Source organism: Trachurus japonicus, chromosome 13, assembly GCF_045865225.1.
Source record: "Trachurus japonicus isolate A0001 chromosome 13, Traja_1.0".
Classification (NCBI taxonomy): domain Eukaryota; kingdom Metazoa; phylum Chordata; class Actinopteri; order Carangiformes; family Carangidae; genus Trachurus; species Trachurus japonicus.
The window spans coordinates 11,841,815-11,857,551 of NC_140919.1; the positions used below are offsets into that span (position 1 = coordinate 11,841,815).

At 43.1% G+C, this 15,737-nt stretch overlaps 1 protein-coding gene across 1 annotated transcript in view; it reads left to right on the plus strand.

Annotated features, from left to right (window-relative positions):
• The window catches only part of sez6b (seizure related 6 homolog b), a 221,445-nt gene that overhangs the window by 77,195 nt on the left and 128,513 nt on the right, over positions 1–15,737 (plus strand). Inside the window, exon 2 of the mRNA XM_085794838.1 lies at positions 9,206–9,685. Within this exon, the coding sequence (XP_085650964.1) occupies positions 9,206–9,685 (480 nt within the window). The remainder of the gene's footprint in view (positions 1–9,205; positions 9,686–15,737) is intronic.

The window sequence follows — 15,737 nt, forward strand, 5'->3', positions numbered from 1 at the left end:
AGCTGCATGAATCAGTGTCCTCGGCTGCGGGATCAATACGTAGAGGGAAATTTTAAAGTGGGGAACATTTTGCTACAGGCAACACTGGATTAAGAGTCTGGCTCGCGTTCAGGAAAGAGCAAGACGGTGGCTCCGCGATCAATTCGGCCTCATAGAAGAATCCAAAACATGCTGCACATACGAATCAGCTGCGCCTGCTGCATGGGCACGAAAACAGAAAGTCAGATTTCATTTTACCGTCAGTGAGTGAGTGAGTGAGTGAGTGAGTAGCAGCTTCTGAAAACACTCATCAATATTTATCACAGCTGTAATTAATCACAACATTCGCTGTTGATGCAAATACACAATCACGATTAATTAGGAAAACCCTCCTGGACTTTATCTTGCCCTGAGTTTTGAATTTCAGGCACTTTTATTCCACCGAGGACAACAAAGTGGAAGACACAAGGCTGGAAAATATTCTCCACATTTTTCTTCTTTTTGAATTTTAAAAGATTTAACCAATATATCATATATATATAGATACATATATATAATTTATTTCTAATCAATATTTTCCTGAAAACACAAAAAAGATGAGTAAGCAGGTTTATTTATAAAGCCCCAGTGAAACACAAGGCAGTTAAAGGTCCAGTGTGTAAAATGAGGGGAAAACAGTGACATCTATCATTCTGATCATTTATCTATTAAATAATTATATCGTTTATAGATGAATGTGAAACTCTTGAAACGCGCTCTCTGGTTGGCTGGATTTTCCATCCCGTACAACATGGCGGCGCAAGATGGCGACACTCTCTAAGACCCTTGCTACTGTATATGTAAAAACGAAGAATTATAAGGCTATGAAAACCAAACAGATTTTATTTTATAGCGATTATACACTTATACAAACATATTCATTGGTAGTAGCCTATATTCAGATTTTGCCAATAAACCTTGACAAATATTACACACTGGACCTTTAATTAGGCCTACATTAAAACACATTCAAAACAAGCAGAGTCGAACATGGTTAAGATTAAACAGGTGAGTTCCACAGGTGAAGGAGCAGAGGAAGTGAAGGCTGCAGGAGGTCTTTATGAATGAAAACTAGTAGTGATATATATAGTATATACAGTATAACATATTAGTGCATCAATTAGTGAATATTTATATTTTATTTTAATCAGTAAATCCTGTAAACTGAGCCGTGTGTTGGTGCAGGCGCTGAGGTGGGGGTGATGTCATCCCCTCAGGCTCTCGGATGGTTAATTAAGTCAAATCTTTATTTATTGTTTTAATTCATGTTACATGTAACCGTGAGACTGGATGCGATGTCCCTTCAGTGTTTCCAGAGGCTGAATCCCCCCCTCGCTCCTTTTATAAAGGCTTTTAATGTGAAACACACAAAGGAAGCAGGAAGTGTTTAAATTTACTGTGGATTTAATTAAAAATATCAGTGGATGAATAAAATATCATGGGAATGTGTTGCTGCTGCAGCGACTGAGCTCAGAGCGGTGGTGTCGTCGCTGCTGCTTTTATTGGGACAAACTCAGTCGACGTAGATGTTATGTGTCAGCCCACGTTAGCTTTAAAAGTACACAACCACACACAGAAACACACAGACACACACACACACACACACTGGCTCTTGACCCTGTCACCACTGCAGTTACGAACACACACACACACACACACACACACACACACACACACACGTCTCCTGCTGGTGTCCTTTCACTGCGTCCAACGTCCTCTCTCACACATTAAGTGCTGCATCTGGCTGCAAACAGTCAAATCAAAGAAATCCTGTGAAAAGGCTCCGACTGCCTTTTATTTTCCCTTTTATCTCTGCTTTTTAGTTCATTCGCAGCAAGACAACTGCTTGATCCAGGAGCCGCTTGCCACACACACACACACACACACACACACACAAATGCACACACATACTGAATAAAAGCTCTATTCATTCATTTGGGAGACAAATGAAAGTGAAGAGTCCACAGGCAGAAAAATAAAAATCATCCGTCCCCGGTGCATTGATGTCGGTTGTTAAAATATTTATGTCTATGTAAAGAGGACACAGTCGGATTCGCTTCTTTTCTTTTTTTCCCTTCATGTACAGTAGATGCTGATGTGTTTTATAAACTGTGGGTTTTCTACTCGATCCATAAAGAGAGTTTAAAAATAATCCAGTGATCAGGCTCTGGACCCGGACGCCCAAGATCCTTTCATCCAGGCCCCACTCCGTCTCTCCGACTGTCAACTCCTCTGAACTTTAATGATTGGGATTTGTATTGGCTTGGTGGTTTATTCGAGGGGGAGGCTTAAATTGTGTTGTGGCTCTTTGACGGTTTCCCGGTGGGAGGACGGATGGGGGGGACATCAAAGTGTCCCTTAAGGTGCTTTGCCCTCTTCTTCTTCATCACCTCTCACCACTCGGAGAGAGAAAAAGCAGAAACCGTGCAGTCCCTTTGTGGAGTCTGGTGTCGAACACGGACTCGGGCCTGAACTCCGTCTTAATGTGCTGCTTTGATATAAATTATTAAACTGTTAAATATCTTTCGCCTTTGGCTCCGGAGCAGCAGCAGCAGCAGCTCTGTGGCTTAAAGGATTATTTTAATAATTTCAACGCTTGTTTGACTCGATGTTGACTGATTGTAATATAAATATCAGTTTATGACTTCGCTGCTCCAGCTAGAGGACACATGAGTATAGTATTAATAAACTGTTGTCATGACAAATGTAATCACTGTCTGGATTAAGTTCAGGGCACAATGTTTTATTACATTTTTTTTTTTTAAAGTGAATAAAGCTCCAGAGGCCAAAAGGAGGAAGAGTTTTTGGGTTTTTTTTTTTTTTTTTACATCCAGGCTCCAGTCTGAGGTTTTAGCAGCACTCAGACATGACTCTGCCATCTCCGACGACTGACTGGGTGCTTTGTAGACTGGGGCCTGAGGAATCACCTCCAGATGAATGTGGGGAAGACTAAAGAGCTGGATTTCCACACCCGCCTCTTTCACCGGTGAACATTCAGGGAGGGGACACTGAGATGGTCAGAAGGTCACGTACCTGGGTGTTCATCTGAACAACAAGAAGGCTCAGAGCTGACTCTATCTGCTCAGGAGGTTGAGGTCTTTTGGCCTGAAGGGGGCACTCCTTAAAGGATAATTACTGTTTTTTACAATCTGGACCTTATTTCTAGGATAAAATACGATCATTTACTCACCCAGATAACTTTGATGTCATTATAAGTCGTTCCGACGAAATTAGCTCCAGCCGAGAGCCGTGTATATCCGTATAATGGAGTCTACAGGGCAGCAGAATGCAGCCTCTAAATAACACATTATCTGCAGAGAAACTCGTTCATTTCACCAATATTTAGTTATGATACACTAGTGCTATTCCCCTCTGAGTCCGGGGTTAGCTGTTATCAACATCCGGGGTCTGTAGGTTGACCTACTGACCTCTGACCTGGATGATGTCATCTCTGAGCGCTGCCCAGCTCATTCTGATAATAATCATTCTGCTTCGGCATTCGGGTCCATTTTTAGTGCAACTAGCTGGAGCTTTAGTGAGTCCAGGCTGCAGAGAGGAAGCCTGTGGAAGCTGAACTTCATCCAGCTGCTCATTTTGTTTGTACAAGTCGGAAACACGCAGAAACGAACCGTAGCATTAGCGGTAGCAACAAGCCGCTCCGGGCACCGGTCGGACTCAGATCCTATGAAGTTTGGCATTCAGAAAAAACACTCTCGGCAGTGACCTTTTTTTTTTTTATCTTTTCAAACTTTTAGAACAGCGCAGCACTCGTCAATGTCACTTTTCTCCACACTGATCAATCAAAAACACAAGAAGGGGACGGACATACGACAACTGGAGACATGGCTCAGTTTATATGATGCACCTGAACTCGTTTTGAAGGAAGGCCGACCTCAAGGTCGATGGTGAACGCTGCCGTTAATGCTATTGTGCATTTCGTAGTAAATAAGGCTGAGGGTAAAAAGCGCATTTGGCGTACATGGCCCTTAAGACCTTCTATAACACGGTGGTGGTCAGACATCTTTCATGGAGTGGCCTTCTGGAGCAGCAGCATCTCAGCTGTGGACAGGAAGAGACCAGCTCTGTCCTGGGATGTCCACTCGACCAGGTGGAAGTTGTTGGGGAGAGCGGAGAACGGCCTCGGCCTGGTTGGACTGTCGTGTCATTTTCCGATACCGAGTCAGTGCTGTAGAAGAAGCTGCTCAGACGTTGGCTGTGTAGCATCAGCGAAACTTATCAATACGAGCTTCAAGAACGATCAGGTTCTCAGTTGATTGTTTTTAGATACAGAGATGTTTCGATAGCATTTTTTTCTGTTTCCAACACCTGAACTATGCAAATCTGATCAATTTTTCTCAGTTTTGGTTATTTTCTCTATGCTCTGATCTTACAAGGTTGGTTTTCAGCCCAGAGACGCTACTGTAGGTGGAAGGCAGAGAGCCTCCATTCTCCCTGTAGCTAGTTACAAGTCATTGATTTAACCAGAACTAGGACTCTGAAGCTGTTTAATTAAGGTGAAAATCTTGCACAGTTCTCCTTTAACAGACCGACCAAGACAAAGTCCCTAACTCTAACCAACTCTAACCAATCCAATACCAGTGCTTAAAAAAAACCCTTATATAATAGCTATTTGGCCTGGCTTAAGTTAAACCCCTTTGAAGAATAAATGCAGAGAAGGAACAACTGACTGAAAATAAAGAGCTTTAAAGTTTGAAACAGTACAGTGTAAAAAAGAAGCAAGCAGAAACTTTAGAACTAAATCAGTCCAGGAGTCAATACCAATTCATTTTGTGGTTTGGTCAAAATGAAGCCACAGTTTAGAAAAATAACAATGTCTATATAGCTTAAACATGTGGTACTAGATTTAAGTACTTGTCGATGCCAGATTCAGTGTTTTCTTCACACATGGAGAGTTTTCTGATGCTGAAACATGTTAAGTGTCTTCCACCACATTGAAGTTTTTCTGCATTAAACCAAGAACAGGAGTTTTTCCTATGAGATCTGACAAGATCAACCAAAGAGCTGCAAGAAAAATGTAATAAAACTGTGAAATCTGATACTGTTACAACCCTGCACTGTTGGTAATTAGTTTAAATTATAGCGTTCTGTGGATTTTCAGAATAAGGGGTTTCCAAAATGTGAAACTGAACAACTGAAACAGACAAAACTGACAGAAAACCAATCTCTAACTCTCTATATCTCCACTTCTTTACCTCAGTCTTTCATCTTGTCGCTGTATGCAGCAGAAGTGTTATGATGGCAGTGTGTGTGTGTGTGTGTGTGTGTGTAGGCTCATCCTCCTCAACATTAACTCCAGAACAATATGCACCAGAGCGTTGAACATTACAGGTGTAAGATGATCTGATTAGATAGTGGGAGACCTTGATGCATCACTGTGCATATTAATGGAGACAAACTGAAACACAAGACGGAGACAAGGACGAGTCGTCACACTGCGCTGTGCAGAGTCTGGAGAAATCTACCAACTCCCATCAAACACTCAGTGTTTCCTCACACACTCAACACTAAAGAACATTTCACTGTGATAGAAACATTTTAAGATCTTTCTGTGCTCTGATTTTTTTATTGCCAAAATTGTGAGGAAACTGCCAATTATTTTCGTGAATGTTAAATCTGAATCTGCCAGTTTTGCCTTTTTTGGATCAGTGTTGAGTCAAAACAACAACTAGAGGAATTTGTTGGCCCAATTTTACTACATTTAGGCTACATGGAAAAAAAAATATTTAAATTATTAATTAGATATTTGATCTACTAATTAAACGAATCAATAATTGGTAATTTGTCTGTTTAGTTGATATTTTGTTTGGACAAAAAAAAGCTAAATCTCATTTAGGGCTACACACATCTCATGAAGTTTGAAATGTAATGATAAGTCAATATTCAGCTTCTCTTATCTCACATTTCAGACATTTGGTGAAAATAGACAACATTTATGCTCAAAAAGCGATTTCACAAAATTTAATTTTAACTTGTTTTCTACACTTATCTATTAGCCTTAATTCCTACAATATAATCCACTGCTTTTGTGAAGCTAAGACTTTCGTATACCCATTTCAAGCACCACAACAGGTTGTTCTCATGACTGTAGAGAGACACATATTTTCCAGGATTTACTCAATTAAATTTTACAGTTTGTTGTGCAAGTTGTGTATCTCAGGGTCAGAGGGGACATAGAGATACACTGCTACGTTATCGTTATGATCATTATTGATCATTGTTGGCACCAAAATGGCTAGAGCCGGCCCTGGCTGCGTCATTTGAACAGAGCTTCTCTTAGTCTTTGTAATTGACCGATATCTCTCGGCTATTTCTACGCAAAAAAAATTGTTATTTCTTGGCTATATTTCTCAACATTACTATGAAATTTATCCTGTATTAATTGTTATTTCTTGACATTATGATGCAATTAATTGTTATTTCTTTTTTTTTTCTTCTTCTTTTTTTAGAGTATATTTTTGGGCCTTTAATGGATAGTACAGTTGAGAGAGACAGGAAATGAGGAGGCAGGGAGAGGGGGAATGACATGCAGTAAAGGGCCGCCCGATGCGGGATTTGAACCAGGGCCGACTGCAGGAATAGAGCCACTAATTTTTTTCCAAACAACTTTTTCATGTTGCGGCTTCAGGAAACTTGGGTCAGTAGTACGGATGAGCAGTATGGAGGTATTTGGATGTTTCATAGTGTTTTGGACGATTCAAAAGTGAACTCTATCCACCCCTATTATATGAAAATCCGTTGCCAGCAACCACTCAGCATGTGGACTGGAGGAGGAGCCGGGGGTCAAACCACCGACTCACCTCACTTCACCTCCTGATTTGCAGCCCACCCCCCGTTAATAACATGTTTAATGTTGTTATTACAAAAACTACTCAACTAATCAACTGATTGAGCGGCATCCACATAAATATCTTTGTGACACTCATCAATGAAACCTGCACCTTTAACCTTTGAGCTCTCAAAGCTGTGCCCCCTTCACCACCACCCCTCATGTTCACACACACACACACACACACACACACACACACACACACACATCACACCAACTATAAACTAACAGGAACTGACAAAACACACTGTTCCCTTATCGTGTAGCTACACCACCTGTCACAGCTTCAGACCTCCGCTCTGACATTTTGAGTTTCTGCTTCGTTCGCTCCGTCTCTCGCAGATTCTCCTGATCCTGCGTAAATCGTCACATGTCTCTGTGTGTGTGTGTGTGTGTGTTTGTGCGTGTGTGTGTGGTTGTGTCTGAGAGATGCGTTGCCGGGTGGGAAGTGGCACGGCTACAATAAACCCTGATTGTTTGAAGCAGATAGCTATTAGCCGGCAGAGAGTGGGAGCTATTATGGTGGAAATGAAGCATTGTTAAAGAAACATAAGACTTCCCTGGGCGGATGATAGCCTCCTGAAGGGGGCTCAGATTAGATCTTGCAGGTGCACTTGGGAGGGGGGAGCACTGATCATTACGCTGGGAGAATTATAGCGGCTCATCAGATCTCTCCTCAGGAATGAATATTAAGTCTTATTACCAGGAGGAGGAGGAGGAGGAGGAGGATGGGGAGGATGGGGAGGGAAGAAGCCACTGATGTGAGCAATTTAGCTGAATTGTTTGGATTGCAACCGTTTGGCATTTTACAAGAGGCGTTCAGCGCGCCACTTGACACCGTGGTGCAACAGCACCGACGCACCATTGACGAAAGGAAACAAGGACAAAAAAAAAAAAAAAAAGCAGCTCTGAACAACAGGAAGACAGTTTCATAGAGTGTGTGTGTGTGTGTGCGTGTGTGTTTGAGCGTCCAGAGGCAAGAGACGAGTTCAGTCAGCCTGAAGTGGAGTGAAGCCGAGCGGGGAACAGGGGGAGATAAAGAGGGTGACTGAATCCCAGATTTATCCTCTGCCTATGAAGTTGTACTTTATGCTGTCAAAGCCACCGCAGCTCAGAGAAATCAAACTTCAAGACTGATAAGTCACTGACACGCTGTGTGAGAGCTGCTTTATTTAATATGTGAAACTCAATGGCTCCTCTCTCTCTTCAGCACAAACTGTTTATTGCTGATAATGTACATGCAGGACGGGAATAAACACTAAACACACAGCTGCAAAGTCTGTTTACTGTAGAAGAACTCCAATGGAAAAATACGATAATTCACAACTGTCAAAGGCTCAGAGCGTCCTCTCCTCTCTCGTAACAACAGGTCGCTGTCAGCCAATCAGAGAGAGAGCAGCCTCTCTTCTGATTGGCTGACTGTTTCTTTTTTTGGCTGATCCAATACAAATAGAGCAGATTTCAGAATAAAACACTCAGAGAAACCAAAATCCTGCAAGTTGTTGTTGGATGGATGGTGGGTCCAAGTGGTGAGGGGGCGGGGCTTTGTTTGCTTAGTTGTGACATCACAAAGTGACAGGAAGTCCTGACGGCTGGTTTTAAGGCTCAGTTTCTGAATACAGGCCGTGTGCATTTCTCTGTGGACTGAGGCTTTGATACTTTCACAGTATTAATATAGAACCTAGAGCTGCTTTATAATCACACTACACATGGACATCTACCTTTATACTGTATGGAGCTTTAACACAAACATCTACCTTTATACTGTATAGAGCTTTAATACAAACATCTACCTTTATACTGTATGGAGCTTTAACACAAACATCTACCTTTATACTGTATGGAGCTTTAACACAAACATCTACCTTTATACTGTATAGAGCTTTAACACAAACACCTACCTTTATACTGTATGGAGCTTTAATACAAACATCTACCTTTATACTGTATGGAGCTCTAATAGAAGCTGTTTTATCATCAGAAGGAATTGAAATTAAAAGTTATTGTCAGATTTTGACATTAAATTGTAAAAAGAAGTATAAAGATGTGGCCACATGTTTTATTTCACAGCTCCAATAAGAAGAAAACAGGAATGATCTCCCCTAAACATGATAGAAAAATACATGACTTTTGACTTTGAAGTAAAACAGGTGTTGAGTAGGCCTAATTAGAGCTAAATAAACCAGTTGTGGCTCATGATGTTTTTGTTCTTCTCCATCATTAACCAATCAAAAGTGTTAATCATCTGTGTAGAACAGATAGGAAAACAAAACCCCAACATCTCTGGTGTGAAGGGATGTTTTTCTAACCACATGTTTTATTCTGTCTGATCCTCCACAGCCTCGGGGGGCGCTCTCTCCATCACCCCGGGGGGGCCTCCGGACAGCGGAGCCAGCTTATACTCCACCACGCGGGACACGGAGCGAAGGCTTCCCGTGGTCACCACCGCCCCGCCGCTCAACGTCCCCAACCACCACCCGCTCTACAGGAAGCCGCCGCAGCAGCGCCGCGCGCCGCTCGGCCCCCACGGCCAGCCCAACTACTTTGAAGACAGCGGAGGGTCCAGCTCACGCTCCGACGTCATCACGCACCAACCAGCGGCCGCTTCTCACTCCAGCACCCCCGTCCCACCAACCGCGGCCGTTTTAAATGATCCTCCTCCCATGATCCTCTCTGCTGCTGCTGCAAAGGAGGAAGACGCGGCGACGAGGCCCGATCAGCTCGGACCGAGGCCGAGCGAGAGGCCGGGAGGGGACGAAGAGGAGACGACCACCACCACCATCACCACGACGACCATCATCACCACCATGCAGAGTCCAGGTAAACAGCTGCAACACAGAGATGAACACGTTGCACACTTTAAACTTTAATCGTATTTTCGTCATTATCGCGATATCAACGCACACGCACGATAAACGTATTGCAAAGGCTGTTGAAATACGATGGGTAACGTTTGTTTACAGGTGCCACGCCTTCACACTCACAACAGAAAAAACAGTGTTGGCCCATAGTTACTCTCAAACTAGCTAGCAGGTCCAGCAGCAAGGTTGCCAAGGTGAATTACAGTTTAAGGAGGAACGTAAACGTTCAAGAAATTGATTTTAATTGGATGCAAAATTAGGACGAGTGCAGAAGGAGTCATCAAACATCTGAATTAGTTTTATGTACCAAATTCAAGTTTCAATTTTGGATTGGCCGAAATTTGGGCTTTTTGATGGGATTCAGTTTCTGTCGAATATTAGAACATCAACCAAACCAAACCAAACCATTCTGTTCTGTTCAATGCAAAATAATGGTGAAAGTTATTGCCCATTGTTTTTTACAGTTAGAATAAAACACAGTGCGATGTTTACTGCAATGTTTGGGCCAATGATAGGAGTAGGATTCAGTATTCGGTTTGGATTCGTCCGATTTCTTAAACACTGGATTCGGTATCTACTGTAGCAGAACCCCAAAAATCAGGATTTAGCACATCCCTTGTTTTAAAATGCATCGATTCTGATGTAGATTTTTTTTTTTTTTTTTCATAAGATAAAGATAAATGAACAATGAACACGTGGAAACAGTATCAAAGCTGGGAAATACATTTTGTTGTGAGGTCGTTTCTCATAGCAACCTTCATAGTAACTGGTCACTGGTCTGTATAGTCAGAGTTGACCCCCTTTTACTTTGGCTGGTGTTCACTAGTTTGTTTACAATTGCAAACTCAGCATTTCCTCCATCTTCACCTCTTGTCTTTAATTTGTGCAATTTGCTGCAGACATCTACATTACGCTGACTTTGCATTGTTTCCTATTATTAGTAGCCACACACACACACACACACACACAGCAGATGCACTAGATGTTATATATATATATATATATATATATATATAAAATAAAAGGCCTGTGTTGCCCCCTGTGTGTTGCCCCCATGGGTCTGTCCTCCTGTAAAACAAACGTCCCCAGATGTTATCTGTGGCAGCAGCTTACGACCTGCAGTTAGCTTTTATTGTCAGGTGACCTCCAGCATCTGGAGCCATAACGACGGGAGCAGGGGAGGAAGTCAGGTGATGTGGTGATGAAGGAGGAGGAGGAGGAGGAGAAAACACACTCTCTGTTCACACATGTCAGTCAGTGTCGATACTCGTCCTGCTCCCTCAGCTTTTCCACCTTCGCTCCTCTGTCCCATGTTGATGTTTCTGTCTCCAGCCTTCACCCAAGGCCGACGTCTAATCCCCTCCCAGGCCTTCAACGGCCTCCAGCCCTCCCTCCCTCCCTCCCTCTCTGGGCCTCATGTCATCCATCCCAATAAACTATAAATAGTTGAATCATCCTTGATGTAAAAAAAATACTTTTATTTTCAATGACAGATCCTCTCCTGTGTCCTGAATTCATAATGAAGTAGTTTCACTTTCACAGAGTCGAACTGTTGAGCCTCTCCTCTGATTGGCTGTCTGTTTTTTTTTCTCCGAGTGATCCAATAAAAAATAGAGCAGATTTCAGAATAAAACACTCAAGAAACCTAAATCTTTGGGGTGACTGCTTAGTTGTGACATCACAAAGTGACAGGAAGTCCTGACGGCTGGTTTTAAGGCTCAGTTTCTGAATACAGGCTGTGTGCATTTCTCTGTGGACTGAGGCTTTGATACTTTCACAGTATTAATATAGAACCTAGAGCTGCTTTATAATCACACTACACATGGACATCTACCTTTATACTGTATGGAGCTTTAATACAAACATCTACCTTTATACTGTATGGAGTTTAACACCACAGGTCAATAACAGTGGGTGTGAATGGGGTGTAAGTCTTAAGCTGAGGTGAGAAAATCAATGTTAACAGTGTTACACACACAGTGCCGGTGCAGGTATAACATAGAGACGGTGTCTGAGTTTGTTTGAGAGCTTCCTGTCTTTTTAAGCAGCTCAGGTCTGTGACAGCTGAGGAGGACAGAATATCTCCTTGTGGCCTTCGGGGGTTTTCTGTTCCTCCACCTTCACCTCTCTCCGAGCTGAAAAGTAAACTTTTGCACAAGTGCTTCCTCATGAAGAGAGAACATCCTCTCAGCGTCCCCTCGGCGCTTCACCTCAGGGAGGGTCCACTCCGGCATTATTACTGCAGCCGTGGCGCGTTATCATTCATCCTGTGTTGTGTATGTCACAGTTCAATAAGGAGGAGTGAATAAGCAGCACAGTGTCGGTGATTAGACTCCATCGATGTGAAGCGTCTTCATTAAAGCCGGGAGAGGTAACATCTAAACATCCTGATGGCAATGAATAAATTAAAAAGCTCTGATGGTAAACAGAAAAAGTTTGACCTCAGTAATAGCTATGATGATTGGACAAACCCACCTGCCTGTCAACCTACCACTTAGCTACCGATTAGCTACATTTTGGCAAATTGGCCCATTGCCATAATCCCTATAGTTTTAGGAGTAGGTTTGTTATATTTAATTGTCAGTGCAAGCTATTTTTAGAACGGCGGAGCAGAGCCGCAAGCTGCTCAGAGTGTCACTTACAGAGGCTCATGGGATTTCTTAATTTCCCTCATGAAACTCATCAAATACACAATCCAACAACTCCACAACGCTCTGGTGGACAAGTTGTGACCTGCACATTCACCACGCTATGAGTTAATAACAGAACGTTACCACACAGAGTTGTTTTAGAGGGAAATGCAGAGACTGCTTGATGAAAAACTGCCCCCGACGGAAACGGGAATCAGCGGTTTTGCATGAATTTCCCTCTAAAACAACTCTGTCTGGTAACGTTGTGTTATTATCTCATAGCGTGGTGAATGTGCAGTTCACAACTTGTCCACCAGAGCATTTTGGAGTTGTTGGATTGTGTATTTGATGAGTTTGATGAGGGAAACCAAGAAACCCCATGAGCCTCCGTAGCGTAGCTCTGAGCAGCTCGTGGCTCTGCTCCGCCATTCTAAAAATAGCTTGCACCAACAATTAAAGATAACGGACCTACTGCTATGACTATAGGGATTATGGCAATGGACCGATTTGCCAGAATGTTGAACTATCCCTTTAAGTGTAGGCACAGGTGACAACAGGAAATGGGTGAAGATCAGCCAGGGTCGAGTTAATGGGCTGTAAATGAAACGACACATAAACCTATACTTTAGTTTTCTGAATACAGTGTTAAGGGTGTTGACCTGTGCATTTACAAACATTTCGCTCACACCAAGCCATGAAGGTCTCATGCATCATTATAGGCAACCTGCGGTTTCTGCATGCTTGCTTTCTTATAGTTAAAATATAAAATGTTAAACCGGTAACACTTTATAATAAGTACACACTATTAAGCATTAGTTAAGCATTAATAAATACTGAATTCTTCATTTTTAATGCATGAATACTCATTAGTATAACATTTTTCATTGTGTTTATAAACTATATATAAACACTAATGAGTATTCATGTGTAATAAATGATGAATTCAGTATTTAACATCCAGTGATTGGTGGACTGAAGAACGGAGGCAGAAAGATGATTGGTCTGGTGAAAGCGGAAGTGACAGAGCAAGAAGAGATCAAATGGATGAAAGAGCTTTCAGAGCCTCCTCCTCTCTTCTGATTGGCTGACACCGACCTGTTGTTACTCGAGCGTCAGAGAGAGAAGCTGAGGGAGGAGACGGAAAACTATAAAAATGAACAGCGCTGGTTCAGCAGGGTTAACCAGTGGCGTAGCTGACTGGTTCATGCAGATGGGGCGAGACCCTGTAGTGGGCCTATTAGGAATGCGCGATACAAATGTAGTCTAATACACAGGGCTCCAGACCAAAGCTGCCACTGTAAATGCGCACATGACAGACTGTCACTATGTGCTCAACTTCTTGCCGACTCATACACAGACTATCAGCTGTCTACATGAGACTGACAATAGACCCGTGAAATCAACAATAAGTTACCACATTGCGGCGCAGCGCTTCACTCCCCATCAATCAGAACATGTTCACAGCTGCTCTGCAGTCCGTCTCCGGACACGGAGCAGAAACCCAGGTCCGACAGTGCAATGCTGTCCCCTCCTCTCAGTCTTCACAGTCAGCAAATCAGCTCATCACGCAAGAAAGTCACAACAAACAGGTTTTGCACAGATAACTCTTAAAATGTGTGCAACACCTTCTCATCACAATCCACGCCATCTACACAGTTATCAGCTGTTATTAAAATCCAACTCATCAATAACAGGATCGCGATATTGAACCACCGCTCACATTACACAACAAACCGTTAACAATTAATCCACACTCAAAACAAAGCAACAATAGTGTTAACTGTACTCAACAAGCTATTATTACAAGGTTTACAACAGATATGACAGACAACCTGGGCTGTGCATGTGTAACTTAAAGAAGAGAGGGAGGGAGGGAGAGAGAGAAAAGTAGGTAAAACCTGTTAGCTGTTAGCTGTTAGCTGCCGTAGCTCAGCCGTTGGTCTCCCGTCAGGTAAAAGCTGCCGTTTATTCCTCAAATGAAGTTTAAAAAAAAGTTGTTGAGCCTCTCCGGTACAGTTATCCATCACTGCTGTTGAATTAGCCGCTAAACTGCTGGACGCTAAAACCGAGGGGGCGTCTGTTTGTTTACACTTCACGAAAGCAACGTGAACGTACGTGCCGCTCACACTCAGAGTTACGCAATGAGGCAGCGTAGCGTCAGCCACACACACACCGTACAGTGGTTTCTGACCGGAGGTAAACAGAGAAAATCACCAAATGCTGACACATTTAAACCTGTGGTAAAGTTATCTGAAATAAAAAAATAATTAAACCTTAGATTAACTAAATAATTTAATTATTCCTGACAGTAGGTGAGGCACTGCCTCAAATGCCTCCCCTGACTGAACGTCCGTGAGACCCAGCTATTAATTGAATAACGCCGGCTATTATTTGAGGAAATACGCTATTCGTGTCTCAGTCGTGAAGCTGAGCTCCTATGAGTCTCTCTCTATGTGTGAGGACGTGCACAGAGCGAAATGATAGTGTCTGTCAATTAAATGAGCATAAACAGCCCAACCCGACGCGCTGGTTCGAGCCGGGTTCGTAATGACTAGGTCAGGCCAGGGCCGGGACTGGGCTGCCATCTGGCTTATTCTGCTTTTTTTTTCTTTTTTTTTGCCGGGCTCGGCCCAATAATCAGTGTATCGGTCCGTGTCGGGTCCGCACTTCAACGACCGCGGGTAGGCCCGTTACAACTCTAGCTTGATGAGCAGGGCGAGTGCTTTGCGGTGCTGTATGAGCCTGCACAGTGCACACAAACAGAAACAGCGCGCGGAGGAAAAGAGCGAAGAAGAGGGGGGCTGCAAGGGGTACTGCGACGGGTTCAATTGACAGTAGCAAAGCAAACAGATTTGCTGTGGTTCTAGCAATCGGTCCTCAAGAACCCCCTTGTCAGTGGGCCTATGGTGAACCTGGGCCTGGGGCGCCCGCCCCACCCGCCCCCTACCTGGCTACGCTACAGGGGTTAACCTTTCCTCGTCTTCAGCTTCTCCACCTCAAACTTTACAGATCTGTGTAAAACTCACAACAAACTTGACAGATGCAGAATTAATTTGTTTAATTAATTGAAGTGAGTTTGACACAGACAGGACCATCCGTCAATCATTTTACAGCAGCAGCGTCTGATCTTGTGTTTTGGGATGTTGTCGGAGCTCCTGCTGCTCAGAGTTTGTACCTTACGTGTCTCATTACCGTCTGACTCCTGGGCCGCTTCTCAGCCAGATTCTGTCTCTCTCTCCCTCCTTCATCTTTTTCTTCAAATGTTAAATCAGTCGCATCTTCATCTCTTCTCTCCCTCTCTCTCCATGTTTCTCCCTCTCTCCTCACCCTCCTCACCTCCTCACAGCCTCATCCTACAAGTATCTGACACTACACCTAACC